The sequence below is a fragment of the Lontra canadensis genome, unplaced genomic scaffold (assembly GCF_010015895.1).
Source record: "Lontra canadensis isolate GAN:19392208 unplaced genomic scaffold, GSC_riverotter_1.0 scaffold107, whole genome shotgun sequence".
In the NCBI taxonomy this organism is placed as follows: Eukaryota; Metazoa; Chordata; class Mammalia; order Carnivora; family Mustelidae; genus Lontra; species Lontra canadensis.
Genome location: NW_022631101.1, coordinates 4463075 through 4477044, shown reverse-complemented (window position 1 = coordinate 4477044; position 13970 = coordinate 4463075). Strand labels below are relative to the sequence as shown.

The 13970-nt window shown below is 58.8% G+C and overlaps 2 protein-coding genes across 5 annotated transcripts; both read right to left on the bottom strand.

The window, feature by feature from the left end:
- Window positions 1–374: 374 nt before the first annotated feature.
- Window positions 375–1133, bottom strand: ADM5 (adrenomedullin 5 (putative)). The gene is made up of 2 exons (XM_032839038.1): window positions 832–1133; window positions 375–618 (listed from the first exon to the last, which is right to left on the bottom strand). The coding sequence occupies exons 1-2, from the start codon at window positions 933–935 to the stop codon at window positions 375–377; spliced, it is 348 nt and encodes a 115-aa protein (XP_032694929.1). The 5' UTR covers window positions 936–1133.
- Window positions 1134–2365: 1232 nt separating this feature from the next.
- PRMT1 (protein arginine methyltransferase 1) lies at window positions 2366–12297 on the bottom strand. 4 transcript variants are annotated; one of them, XM_032839146.1, is made up of 11 exons: window positions 12172–12277; window positions 9954–10007; window positions 9295–9396; window positions 8347–8502; window positions 8141–8204; window positions 6139–6281; window positions 5256–5343; window positions 5034–5149; window positions 4001–4151; window positions 3631–3752; window positions 2366–2667 (listed from the first exon to the last, which is right to left on the bottom strand). In XM_032839146.1, exons 1-11 carry the CDS (start codon window positions 12205–12207, stop codon window positions 2584–2586), a joined length of 1116 nt encoding a protein of 371 aa, XP_032695037.1. In that variant the 5' UTR covers window positions 12208–12277; the 3' UTR covers window positions 2366–2583. The 4 variants fall into 4 exon arrangements, with proteins under 4 accessions (XP_032695037.1, XP_032695038.1, XP_032695040.1 ...); XM_032839147.1 differs by lacking the exon at window positions 9954–10007 and having other exon boundaries at window positions 12172–12297; XM_032839149.1 differs by lacking the exons at window positions 9954–10007; window positions 12172–12277 and adding an exon at window positions 9649–9747.
- Between the last annotated feature and the right edge of the window lie 1673 nt (window positions 12298–13970).

Sequence of the window (13970 nt, the reverse complement as noted above, 5' to 3'; positions counted from 1 at the left end):
GAAGGAGAAGCTACACCGGGTTGGATTCAAGTTAGACAGGCAGAGGGACTTCCGTGTGGGAAAAGGTGCATGGATAAAGGGAAAGATTATGTTAGAGACTGGGCTCTGACTGGGAGGCCGGAACGGGCATAGACAAGCAGAGGCTGAAAGAGGAAACTCGTTTTATTAGGCTCCGGACTCTACGGGTATTCTTTGTACATGCTAGTCCCGGTGTGCCCCTGGGTCCAGCCCAGTCACAGCGCGGGGAGAGTTTTTGAGTGAGGCCAGGAGATGGAGTTAGGGGAAAAAGAAACCTGGGGTCGTGGCCCCAATACCGAGATGGGTAAGCCGAGGCCAGGGGAGGGCCAGGGACGTGCCCAACGTCACGCAGCAAGCTAGGCACTGCGCTGGCCTCTTTTCTTCAGGCCAGGGTCCTGGAGACGGAGCAGGGCTCTGGCCTCGCGCCGACGGCGGCGCCCGTAGCTGTGTGGGTCCTGGGGCTCGCGGCCGGCCTTCCCTGAGAGCTCCTTGGTGGAGGCGGAGCTGAGCCAGTAGATCATCTCTGGCAGGCGGTGGGTCTGGCATGTGACCAGAGAACAGAAGCGCCTGCGGTGCTGGGCGACCTGATGCTGGGGCTGCCTGGGGAGGGAGCAGGGGAGAAGGCCGCGTTCAAACAGAATCTTCTCGAGGAAGGGATGTAGGTGGGGTCGGGGCCCGCAGAACTCCGCGACCGCAGAGGCGCGCTTACAGCTCATCATTCCCCCCACACAGAAAGCAGTGGCCTGAAGGGGGCGCACGCTCCTCGCCGTGTCCTTCCCGCCCGGTCCCCCGCTGCCGGCCCGCCTTGCTCACCTGCCCACGGGGTCCCGGTCCCCCAGGACCGTGGAGGCGAGAAGCAACAGAAGGATGTGGGGGGTCATCGTGGGGCGGGGCCGGGAGTGGTCCTTGAAACCCATGCGCGAAGCGGCCCCTCCGGGGTGCGGCTCCACCCTCTTCCCGAGTTGGAGAGTTCCCTGGAGGCCCCCTTGGGCTCCAGGAATCACGGCCAGTCCCCACTACCCACGCGGGGAAAAATGAGGCCTAGACGAGGAGGCCACACCACACCAGAAGGGCAAGCTTAGAACCCAGATTCCCAAGTCCTACTCGGCCTCCGAGCCCCGACGGGTGCAGTTACACGGCAGAGCTATAACCCTGGGAGGCCTCGGGAGAGGGACCCCTTTAAGGCGGAGGGAGAGGGGCGGGGCAGCTGACACCTGCTAGTGGTGACACAGCTTAGGGCTTCCAGGAAAGGGAGGCGCTGGGCTCCTGCAACCTCAACCTCAACCCAACCCATCGGGGACCATGAGGTCCCGCGGGCCAGGCTCCTTTGTGGGTTGGGCGATGCGGGGCGGACGCGGAGCCCTCTTGAGCGGTGGACAAAGGAAGTCTGGGGCCTAGCACAGTCAGCAGATGTCATCCCGTAAGAGGACCTGGTGTAGACCAGTGTGAAAAGCCACCGACCGGGCCTAGGGCTCCAGCTGTAGTGAAGCAGGTGTAGCCAGGGCCGTGGACAGGTAAGTCATGGTGGCTTAGGTGACCTGGGTCCTGTGGACAGCATCCTGGGGGACCAAGGACTCTGCACAAGGCCATGGGCAAGTATAGATGCCATGCCTGCAGTAGAGGGTGAACACAGTCCCTGGGGAGCTGTCAGTGGGGCCTCAGTCCATCTCTGTAAAGAAGGGAAACGGAGGCCCTGCTGCCCTGACGTGGGACAACCCCCCACACCCTCGTCCCCCACCTCCAAGTCTCCAGCTAGACTAGGGAAGGAAGCCGACACACAAGGAATTCTCACCCCTTAACATAACCCCCCCATGACTCAGTTTCCCCAGCTGCAGAGGGCAGGACAGTAGTCACTGCCAGTCAGCCCTGGCCTGGCCTTGGAGGGTCCTGGACAGGAAAAAACAGCTAGACACTGAAACAATGTGTGCGCTGGGGGAGGGGGGGGTTAGATGGCTTTCTGGGAAACTTAAGGGCCCAGCTATGCTGGGAACCCACACCCCAACCCTCCCCCAGCCCAGCAGGGCAACCAGGGGCAAGCAGGGTCAGGAGCAACCAGGGGCAAGCAGGGACAAGAGGGAACAGGGCCTCAGGGGGCATGAGGGGGACAGGGGAGGTGGGGGAGAGACAGGGACCCGAGGAGGGGGACAGGGGAGCAGACCCTGGCAGGGGGCCATGGATGACAAAGACCACAAGAGGCCAGAGCCAGGGAGCGAGACCTGGAGACACAGCAGGGGGGACAGAGACCTACAGTGACCATCAGGCGCCCATCCCAGGACCGCCAGCTGAGCCCGTCATAGCAGAACCTGCATGCAGAACCCCAACCCCACTTCCCCAGGAAGCCGAGCCGTCCCAGCTGAGGATTTATTGGCGTAAATGCAACCATATAAAAACATAAGTTATGAAAAACACAGTCACGATGTGCCCCGCCCCAGCCCAGACCCCTAAAACCCCCTTCTGAGGGAGGGAAGGAGAGGAAGGGGGCGCCCCCAAACTGCCTAAGAACGCCGCAGCCCCTGGGCCCGTGCAGGGCCGGCCCGGCCGGGGTGGGAGAAGCCGGGTGCCGCCTCAGCGCATCCGGTAGTCAGTGGAGCAGGACAGCTCGCACAGCTGGCCCTTGAAGTCCAGGTCAATGGTGAAGTCCAGGTCGCGCTGTGGGGAAAGGGCAGATGTGAGGGGAACTGGACACGGGACAGGCAGAGGTCTGGAATGGTCTGAGTCCGGAGGCCGTGGCAGGGGTGTGCCCCTAGCCTCCTCCCACGCTCCCCAGAGACTCCACGTCCTGGCTGGGAGACGCCTCTTTGCGGGTCGCACCCTCAGCATCCGCCCACAAGCCTCGGCTCCTGTGACACCCTCAGAGACTCTGGGATCCCAGCCAAGCCCGCCCCTCCAGGCCAGAGCTCCGCGGCTGTCTCTTGCGTAACAACTGTTCTGCATCAGAGCCATTCCCACCAGTAAAGCAGTTACTCCTTCCCTCTTTTCTAAGATGCAAACATCTCTTCCAGCACACTTCCCCACTCGCTGGTCCCAACCCGACTGCCCGTAGGTCCTCCGCTCCCTGGCTTCCTGAAAGCCAGGCCTCGCTCTGTGCTCCCCACCCCCCAGCACTCTCTGGAAAAAGCTTGGGCCAAGGCCGCCAATAACCCTGAAGACTTCTGCCCTCAGTCCCACCACCTTGGCCCAGGCTTCGGGCTTCCTCCCGACTTCTCTGGGCCACTCCTTTGGTCTCTTTAGCTGGGCTGTCCCGAGCTCTGTACTACGGACATCTGGGGCTGGAAACGAGGCTTCTCCACAGTCCTGTGCTAGAGGCCACCAGCATCTTTCTCCAGGTATGAGAGCCCAGAATGTCTTCAGACAGGGACAAATGTCCTCTGAAAAGGGTGTGTCCTTGGGACACACCCTCTGGCCACAACCCCTGAGTATTACCCAGGCCCATACCCACAGATCCACACTTCTAGCCCAGGCCCTGGACTCCAGGCTCCAGACCCTGTGTCCTCCCATCCACTTGGGGTCTCCCCAGGGGTCGCAGACTCAACCGAGTGGAGGGCTGCTGGGACCCTGGAGCAGGCAGCAGAGCCCCTCCCGAGCACTGCCCCCGCCCCAGCAGCGTCTCACATTGTTCTTGGCATTGGGCCGCATGCCGATGGTGCCAAAAATCTCCTCGCCCGTCTTCACAGTCAGGTAGTCCTCCATGTAGAACACGGTCTGCTTCCAGTGCGTGTAGGGGGACTCGGGGCCTGGGGGTGCAGTCAGGTCAGCCAGGCTGCGGCCAGTCCCCAGGGCCTCCTGCCCGGCCCCCACCCTAGTCCTCGGCCTGGCCCTTCCCTCTGTCTGGCCCCTCCACGACCCAAGTCCCTTCACCCTCATCAAGCCTCAGAGAAGGACTGTTGGGTATGGTTTCAGGGGTGGGGAAACTGAGGCATGACAGGCCCCCTGGCTCCCTCAGCTGCGCCTGTCCCAAACCCCGGCCCCACCCCACGCTCACTGGTGGAGAAGCCCGTCCTCTTGTGGCAGCGCGTGAACTCGATGTTGAAGTAGGCCACGAGCGCGTGCACGTAGTCGTTGCGCTTCACTTGCAGACAGAAGGGGGATGTGAAGGTCAGGTCCTCAACCTTGACGGTGTAGATGTCCACCTCCTGCGGGACAGGCCCCATGAGCCCCGCGCCCCGGCACCTGGCCCAGTGGGCGGCAGGAAAGCCTAGGCCGCCACACCGCGGTCCTGCCCCCTTCTCTCCCGCGGCCAAAGCTCACGCTGGACGGGTCCGCATCCTGGAGCCACTACTGCTGCTTCGGATAATCGCCCGTTGTCCCTTCCCCACAGCCTCCGCCCCGTCTGGGGCCACCACCAGCACCTGACCACTGCAGGGGCCTCTTCACGGGGCTCCCTACTTCTGCCCCCCGCCTCCCCCCACAGCCCCTTACTCGACAAATCAGCCAATGTGACGGTTCTAAACATTGTCCATCAGATCACATCAAACTCCTGCTCCAAATCCCTCCACCAGCTCCCCAGTGCCCACCCTCCCAGCTGCTGTTTTCACTCGCTCCAGACTTCCTCCTCCTCCAGCAGCTTTGGGCCGCCTCTCGCAGCCCAGCGCCAATTCTAGGGTTCACCCCGGTGTCCGGCTCGGCGCGCACACACTGGGGGGCTCAGAACCGATCACTGGCCCGGCAGCCCTCATCAGCTCACTCGCGGCCTTGGGCTTCTTGCATCTGGGGCACAGTCAAGGGGCTTAGCTGCCTGGCTCATGGGTGCCCCTGTGGAACACATCCCCCCAGAGCAGTCTATGCCGGTTGGGTCTCGCTCACCCTGGCACCTGGAACCCCACCCCGGCTTGGCTCATAAGCTTTTTAAAGGGATCCAGTGGCTTCTCTGGGCCTCTACCACCACCTCTGGCTAACTGGCCAGACTCCCAGGCCTCAGGCAAACACCAGGAGACCTGTCTTGCTCAGGCTCAGGATTACCTGGTGGCCCTTCCTTGGTTCCGCCCCTGGGGACACCGGCCACACCCCGCCCTCACCTTTATGAGGCAGGCGTTGGTGACCAGCTGCTTGGGGTCCACCACGTCCACCAGAGGCTCCTTGATGGCCACATCTTTGATGCAGGACATGTCAAAGCCATATACGTTCTCCCACCCTGGGGAGGCAGGCAGGCAGGCAGGAGAAGGGGTGAGTTCATCGGGGTGCCCAGCCCGAGCCTGCCCTACCCCCCTGAGTTCCTAGGGGGCCTCCCCCGAGCTCACAGTGAATCTTGTAGTCTTTGTACTGCCGGTCTTCGATGGCTGTCACATACAGTGTGGCTCGGTCCGGGAAGATGAGGCCATCGGGGGCCTGCCAAGGGGGAGGGGGTGTGAAGGATGTGGGGGGCCTTGGAACACTGACCCCAAACCTTGACAGTTTGGGTGTCTATCCACACACACTATCCGCACACTGGTCTGAGCCACCCAGACACCTACAACGGCCTCCTCACTGGTTCCTGGCTTCTTCCCTCACACCCGCCTCTACTCCCCACTTGGCTGCCGGGAGGCATCCAGGAGCACCTAAGTCTCAGACCTGTCCTTCACAGGTTGTAAAAGATCTGCAGCACCCTCCCCGGCTCCTCTGAGAGGAAAACTGAAGTCTCACGGGGGTGCGCAGGCCCCTCCACCCCTTCCCTTCTGTTCTTCCTGACCCCCCCAGTCCACTCCCTGCTGTTCCTCAATGCCCAATAAGAACACTCCTGCCCCAGGACCTTTGCACCGTTCTTCTGCCCAGACGTTCTTCGCCCCAGATCTCCTGTGGCTCCTACCCCCTGTTCAGGTCTTAGTCACCTCCCCCTGGGAGGCCTGCTCGGATCTGAGCACCTGGAATCATGGCGCTCCAGCCTCTCTCCCCCATCCTTCTGCCCTGCTGTGGTCTTCTTCCCAGCACCACCCACCTCCTGACACTGTCTGCTTGTTACTGTCTAGCTCTGGTGCCTGTGACCTCCCATTCTGGCTCTGGGCCCTGCAACATCTGGGCCGTCAATCCCCTAAATGAAGTCCCCGCTGGGGGAAATATCTAGCCCAGCTTTTGGTTTTCTGCCCAGACCCCAAATGATAGGCGCTCAACCTGTGTGAGCTGCTCCCACCCCAGCGTGGGCCTCACCAGCCACTTGTCTCGGGCATAGAGTACGGTGTTGAGCATTGACTCGTAGAAGAGGCAGTAGCCCATCCACTCGCTGATAATGATGTCCACCTTCTCCACCGGAAGCTCCACCTCCTCCACCTTCCCCTTGATGATAGTTACCACTGTGGGGGCAGAGACAGCCACATGCAGCCGGCCCCACGGCGACCCATTCGCTTGCCACCCCTGCGGGGCCAGGGCCCGGGGACCCCACTGGAGCCGCCCCTGTCTCCTCAAGGAAAGGCTGGGAGCTGCAGGTGGACATCTTCAAAGAACTCTGCCAGCTGAAGCCACACTCTCTGAACTCAGGGTTTTCTGGTTTGGGTTTTTTTTTCTAAGTAATCTCCATGCCCAACGTGGGGCTCGAACTCACCACCCTAAGATCAAGAATCACACACTCTACGGACAGAGCCAGGCAGGTACCCCTCTATTAATTCAGTTTTAAAATTCATTCATCTCTCTAGATGTTTTGTTGGCTCCAACCCACTGAGCCACCCAGGCGCCCCATCTCTAGATGTTTTTAAGGCAGAAGCAGAGATGCACAGATTAGGCACCGGATGGTAAGACTGCGTCGTTAAGAGCATGGTCACGTTCTTTAAAAGAGTCTATCAGGGACGGACACGCACACACACACGGCAGGATTTATAGGAGAAATGACATCATGGTTGAAACTTGCTTCCAGAGGAGATATTTAAAGCTCAGTGGTACGTATCTGGGGGCTCACTATACTAATCTCTCTCTATATATATACAAACATATATAAATATATATAATCTCTTTTTTTAAAAAATCACTTCATGGGGCACCTGGGTGGCTCAGTCGGTTAAGTGGGCTAAGCCTCTGCCTTTGGCTTAGGTCATGATCCCAGAATCCTGGGATCGAGCCGCACGTCAGGCTCTCTGCTCAGCAGGGAGCCTGCTTCTCCCTCTCCCTCTGCCTACTTGCGATCTCTGTCAAATAAATAAATAAAATCTTAAAAGAAAAAAAAGTCACTGCAGGGGCCCCTGGGTGGCTCAGTCGGTTAAGCATTCCACTCTTGGTTTTGACTCAGGTCATGATCTCAGGGTCGGAGGATGTGACCCCGTGTTGGGCTCCGCGCTTGGTGTAGAGTCTGCTTGAGATTCTCTCCCTCTCCCCCTCCCTGCACTCACTCACTCAATCAATAAAATCTTAAAACAAAAACAAAAGCTTCAGTTTCTAGAATGCTAGGAGCCTCCACACGCAGAAAACCCACCCATCTTCCCATGTGCGCTGCCCCAGGAACCTGGCAGGTAGGAACTCAAAGGCCACGTGGCAACATCTGCGCCACCAACCTTTGTGACCTGAGCTACCCTCCTTTAATAACCCGGCCTTCCAGATGCGCGAGTTCCTGCGTGAGAGGACACTGTGGGCGAGGGGATGAGCGTTGCAGGGGCTGCTGGAATGCCCGCCCCCAGGGGCCTGAAGAAGGGAGCTGCGGGAAGCGCGGGCCACAGCGGTCATTGGAAAGAGCAAGAGCCTCTCACATCTGGAAACGTGTGCAACTACACAGTGAGCAGGTGGAGGAAGTGAGGGCAAAAGTCTCGCGTGAAATGCTATTTATGTACAAGACGAGCACGTGGGCGTGAAAACATTTACGCATGTACACGCCTGTGGGTGCAACTTCTCCAGAAGGGAATGTGGGCTGAACTTAGAGGGGTGGCCGAGAGACTCCTCACCACGGACCCCCCACGCCGCTGCGAGCTGCAGAGTGCTCCCTGCCCCAGGGTTTGACGGGCGAGGCACCCAACTCGCGACCTCGCCACTCAGTTTCTAAACCGGCAGAGCCAGCTCCTCGTCACTACCACGTTGTTGTGGGTGCTGAGAAGGGGGGATTCTTAGAGCCCGCGGCGGGAGAACAGCCAAAATCTGTTCAGTGGCGATCCCTACCCCACTGCCAAGGGTCCCAGGGAAGCGGGAAACCCCCCACTCCATCCCCACAAACCCATTCTCTTCCTGGGCTCACCATGGTCTAACTTGTTGGCTTTGACGATCTTCACCGCATAATCAGAGATACTGGAACACTCGATCTGGGGGCCCAGGAAGAAGGGAGGGTGAGACCCCCCCCCACTCCCACCCTCCACCCCCAGTCCCCTCCATCCAATCCCTGAGCCCTGAGGGGCCCCTCTCCGTCCCCAGGCCCTGACCCACCCACCTACATGTGACACTCACCCCAATGACCTTGCGGGCTCCGGCCTTGGCAGCAAACATACAGAGGATCCCCGTGCCGGAGCCCACGTCCAGCACCACCTTGTCCTTGAAGAGGTGCCGGTTGTGAAACATGGAGTTCCGGTAGGTGAGGGTGCGTACCTCATCTTTCAGCATCTCCTGGACAGGGACGGATGTGGGGGCACAAGGTACAAACATGCCATGAGGGGACCCGCGTTCCCAGCTGGGAAACGGGGTGCGCTGGCCTCTGACACACTGGCAGTTTGGAGAGCCTGAGCTCAGTCCTCCCACTTCCTCAGTCCCCTTCAAACAGTTTCCTTCCCACGCGCCTCAGTTTCCCTATTTGCAAAATCAGACTGGATAGGCTGAACTCCCTACTGCCTTGGCCTGATTCTACCACTGCCTCCCAAGTTCCAGGGGTCCTTGGCTTTTCCCAGAATTTAGTGCCACTGAACTGTACACCTTAAGGAAAATTTTGTTACGTATCTTTTACCACAATTTAGAAAAGAAGAGGTTTCAGCAAAAGGAAAAAAAGAAAAAGAGGAAGAGAAAGAAAAAAATGTTCAGAATCCCATTCCCACCGCTTTCGGGGACGGGACCTCCGTAAGACAAGGTGCAGAAGCAGGGGGCACAGCAGGCGGGAGCCGCTGGGGGACAGTTCCACCACGAGCCACTAGAGGGCGGCGGAGACCGGCAGGCCCGGACCTCCCGCTGAAGTCGCAGGCAGGCTCGCCCGCGCTCCCACCCCAGCCTCCCGAGAGCTCCTGGCGAAGCTCCGTCTCCAAGGCAACGGCTGGGAGAGGCGACCCCGGGGTGTGTGCCTCACACGCAGAGGGGCGGCCGGGACCGCTGCCAGGGGAGGCAGTGCGCATGCGTGAGAAACTGAGTTCCAGCCCTCCCAAACATTAACCCCCTCAAGATCCAGCAGCTTTAGAAGCTGTTCACACTCACCTCGTGAATGCCGAAGTGAGCATAGGAATCAAAGTAGTAATCTTTGGACGTCATGTCCTCAGCATTGGGCTTCTCGCTGCTTTCTGCCTGGCCGCAGGAGACCTGGGAGGGGGTGGATGGGAGCATGGGTCAAATCTGAAGGCTCTCTAAGGCCTCTTAAACCTCCAGGTCCCTACTTCTCCCTGGAGAAGAGACACACACCCACCCCCAAATCATACCATGGCAATCCTACAGCCCCCGTCTGCCATCTTGCCTCCCCCAAACCCCAAAACCTACAACCCCACTCTCCTCTTCCAGGACCTCCCCCCCAGAGCACCATCCAGGGGAGTACCCAGATACCTCAGCCACGCCTACCATCTCTCCAGTCTCTCTGCCCCCGTCTCTAGCTCAGCCCACAGCTGGGGAGGGGAGGGGAAGGCAGAATTGGGGCAGACACGGGAAGGGGAAAGGGGGGGCTGGAAATGGAGTTAAGGAAGTAGCCACAGTATTTGGGGAGGCCAGATGGGAGCCACAAACCTGGAGGGGGTTTGTACTAACAGTTTGGGGGCACAGGGTCAACTGATTTGAAGCAAGAGGAATCATGGTTAGACTGCCTGAAAGGGCCTGGGATGTGGCAAGATATATTTATGTGGGGAAGGGTCTCACAAAAGGATATTTACTTCTTCAAGAGGCGGCTGGAGGCTCATCCCATTAGCCAAGGTGGCTACAAAATTCTAGGAGAGAGTAACAGGGAGACAGGATTAGCTACTGGGAGCGGCTAGGGGAGGGCCAGGCCAGGGGACCCCAGCTCACAGGGGAGGGGGTGTTTCTTGCAATTTTCCTTTTCCTTGGCATGGCAGGATGAGGCAGCAGAGGGAGCAAGTAAAGAGGCAGGGATGTTTTTAAAAGGGATGGGAGAAGTGAGGGGAGAAGAGATGGGGTTCTGTCCCAGCTATGGCTGGAGAGATGGTGGCCCGCCCCCACGCTGTCCCTCTCTGGCCAGACACCTGACTATACACACCTCCCCCAACCAGGCCAGAGGAACTGGCACCCGGCAGGCACACAGGCACTGCCAGCTGTCGCTCCCCCTCATCATCTAATCCCCCCAGATTAGGTGACATTTCCTGACACACATCCCCCATCCTGGGGTGCCATGAGTAGCTAGGGGAGGGGAGGACTGGCAGGATGTGCCCACTGGGCATCTGCCACCTCTGCAAACAAGTCTCTTGTCTGAGAGGATTCCAGAAAGGAGGTGTGGCACACAGGCACCCCCACCAGAGTTGGCACCCTGAGCCCTAGCTCCTGCCTTGGACTCAGGAAGCCCCAAACAAAACCACCTGGAGCCACTCTCCTAGCTTAGCACCCTCTTCCCAGGAAGGTAGAATCCCACGGAGGAGGAGGCCAGACTCTGGACCCTCAAACCCCTTGACACCTTGGAGTGTGGGACCAAGTCCTGAGGCAACCTCTAAGAAAGTTATTTCCTCCATCCATAGGGACCCTGGTCCAGGAGAGAGTCAAGGTGGGTGGGAGTCATTGGAGTGACCCCTAGGAGCTGCTTGCCCCATAACACTACAAGAAGGCAAAGGAGGGAGTCTGCAGGCCCCATCAGATTACATCTCTTCCAGATGTGACCACCCTCCAGGCGCCAAGAAGCACAAAGTCACAGACACGACCCATAGAGCTCCAAGCCCCGCCCCATTCTCTCAAGCCAGCGAGGACACCTATAAAAAAGGGTGACTGGTAAGGGGATTTCCCACTGGGACACATTTCTCAATACCACTAATACCACGACAAGGCAAGTCCCAAGAGGTCTTGAAAGAGCACCGGAGCCAACCCCGCATGGCTGCACAAGAACCAAACCACTCAGGAAACCATTTCAAGCCTCCAGGCTCAGGACCCTCAAACAGAGCTTCAGGAAGGGGGAGGTCATCTTCCACCTTCGCATATGCGGCCGGGAGAGACAGATCTCCAATAGGTGGTAAAGCTAGCAGCTCATATTCCCCACATCCTCTTCCCAGCAGAGACTCTCCCTCCCCTCGCCCGGGAGGGCTCCAAAGGGGAGATGGGCTTTGGGACACGCCCCATGAAAAAGATGTCCCTCCCACACACCCAGAAATGGCCACAAGGGGGTGCACGACACCTTATCGGGAAGGATCTCCTTCAACTAGAGGCCCCCCCACCACCCAGGGGGAGGTCACAGGGGCATGCCCCATCCCCCCAGCTCCCAAAGCCCCGAGCAGGGGAGGATCCAGGGACAGGAAAACGGGGGCCCGGAGGGAACCAATTTTCCCTCTTCCTCCAATCCCAAGCCAGGAGTGCACGAAACCTGGACCGAAGCCTAAACAGATGCCTCGGTATCAGGAACGGGGTTTTGGAGAATCGAGATACACTGCGCCTCCCGAAAGACTCTTTACTTCTCGTAGGGACCGAAGCAAGCCCTCCCCGAAGGGTACATCGCGATCCCGGGGGAGAGGGCAGGGGGCCTCCTAGGGAGGGTCGAAGCCTCCTCTCCGCCCCCCCCCCGGGGCGCCCCTCCCCCGGCCGGGGGCGGGGCCTTTGTCCCGCACGTGGAGCCCGCCGGGCCACCGGGCACGGCACACCCCCTCCCCACCCACCGTGCCTCGGCCACGTGGGGGCCAGGCCGGAAGCGCCCCCAGCCCTCCTCCACGTGGGAGGGGGCACGACACCCTCGGCTCCACCCGGTGCCGCAGGCCCTCGAAAGCCAGGAAACCCGCACCTCACACTATACCCCGGGATCCGGAGCATGCGGCGTCCCCTCCTTACGGCTGAGAGCCTTCAGCCCCAATCCGCCCATTCGGAGCCCCTTCCCCACGACGGAGGCATAAAACACCGACCACCAAACCGCCCCCCACCCCCGACGGCGCTCCAGGCGCTCACCTCCATGATGCAGTTCGCGGCCTCGGCTGCCGCCATCTTCACCCGCACCTACTCCTCCTCCTGCCGCCGAGACCCCCCCCTTTCTCCGCACTCCCCCGGGACCGCCTTATACCGGAGGGTCCACGTCCCGCCCACAACGACCCCGCCAGGAGATTTCATTGGCAATGGAGGCGGCCCGTCTGAGAATGTCGTTTACCAACTGGGCAAAGAAGACGCCCATCAAAGTTGAGGGCCCCGCCCAGTCTGGTGTGCAGAGCCCCGCCCCCTTAAGTCGACGGGGATGGGAAAGATTGCCCGTCTATCGCAAGAACCGCGACTGATGATTGGGCAAAATCTACCAGAAGTTCCCGCCCCCGTCCCCCCAGCACCTCCTCAAAGCTTCCCGACGGGCCCCGCGCTAAGCGGACATCTTGAAAAAGAGCTGTCCATCACCAAAACAACCCGCCTCTTAGTAGCTGCTATTGGTTTATCCTGTATGTGACGTCACGAAGACTTTAGACCGCCCTCGTCTAGCGGCTTGTCTCAAGGAGAATGCGGTGATTGGCCCACGAGGAGGTAGGAAGGCCGGCCTCTAGGCTCCAGCGACTGGCTCAAAGAACTGTCACTCCTCAGCCATTCGGTGGATTCTCCCAGCCGGAGGGGAGTTCAGAAGGAATGAGGGAGCTTGTGCCCGTTTACCTGAGGGACAGACTGGAGAAGTGAGAGCCCCAAAGAAAAGACGGCTTTTCTGGGGTCCGACACAAGTCAGTAATAGGACTCAGGCCTCAAGACATATAACTATCTTGCCTTCTACCTAACTGTTACGAGTTTTTTTAAATCCAACAACCCCACTCAAGCCACTTGGCCTTTACCAGGTCCCGCGGGGGCTGGGAACACTCATCTCGCTCTGCCCGCAGACTCCTATGTATCAGCCTTCGATGCCACCTCTACCGGGAAGCTTTCCTCCTCTTGCAGAAAAAGTCGCTACAGATCTTCCTGAGTTATGATGGGGTCACCTCTAGCCCCCAATAAACCCGCCCTAAGTTGAAAATATCATAAATTGAAAATCTAATCCACTTAACCCGCCGAAAACCAGAGCTTGGCCATGCTTGGAACACTTGGGGCCAACACAAGTGCTGAGCAGCTCATGTAACTCATGAATACTGTGGCATGGTCGTATGGGTACGGAACGGATGTAGGTGTATCCGTTGTTTGCCCTTGTGATTGTTTGGCTGTGAGCTGTGGCCTAACATCAAGAGAGAGTATCATACAGCATATCAGGAGTCCAGGAAAATACCCCAATTCGAATTCAAAGTATGGTTTCTACAGAAAGTGTAGAGCTTCACATTAAAAATTGCAAGTTGAAGCATCTGGAGTCGAGGACATCTGTCATTAAGTGAGGATGAGCGCGGACGCCTGGGTGGCTCAGTGGTTAAAGCCTCTACCTTTGGCTCAGGTCATGATCTCAGAGTCCTGGGATCGAGTCCCGCATCGGGCTCTCTGCTCAGCAGGGAGCCTGCCTCCTCGTCCTGTCTCTCTCTGCCTACTTGTGATCTGTCAAATTAAAAAAAAAAAAATCTTAAAAAAAAAAAATGAGGATGAACGCAACTGGTAGACTATATCCATCACCCTTCATGACTCTTTCCAGTCAGTACCTCTCCCACCCACCCCAGAAGCAATCACTTTGTTTTCTGTCTCTCCCATGTAGCTTTTTCTTTTTTTTTTCAGCACGAAGCCCAGCGTGGGGCTTGAACTCACCACCTCCCAGATCAAGACCTGAGCTGAGGTCAAGAATCAGGCACTTAAAGGACTGAGCCACC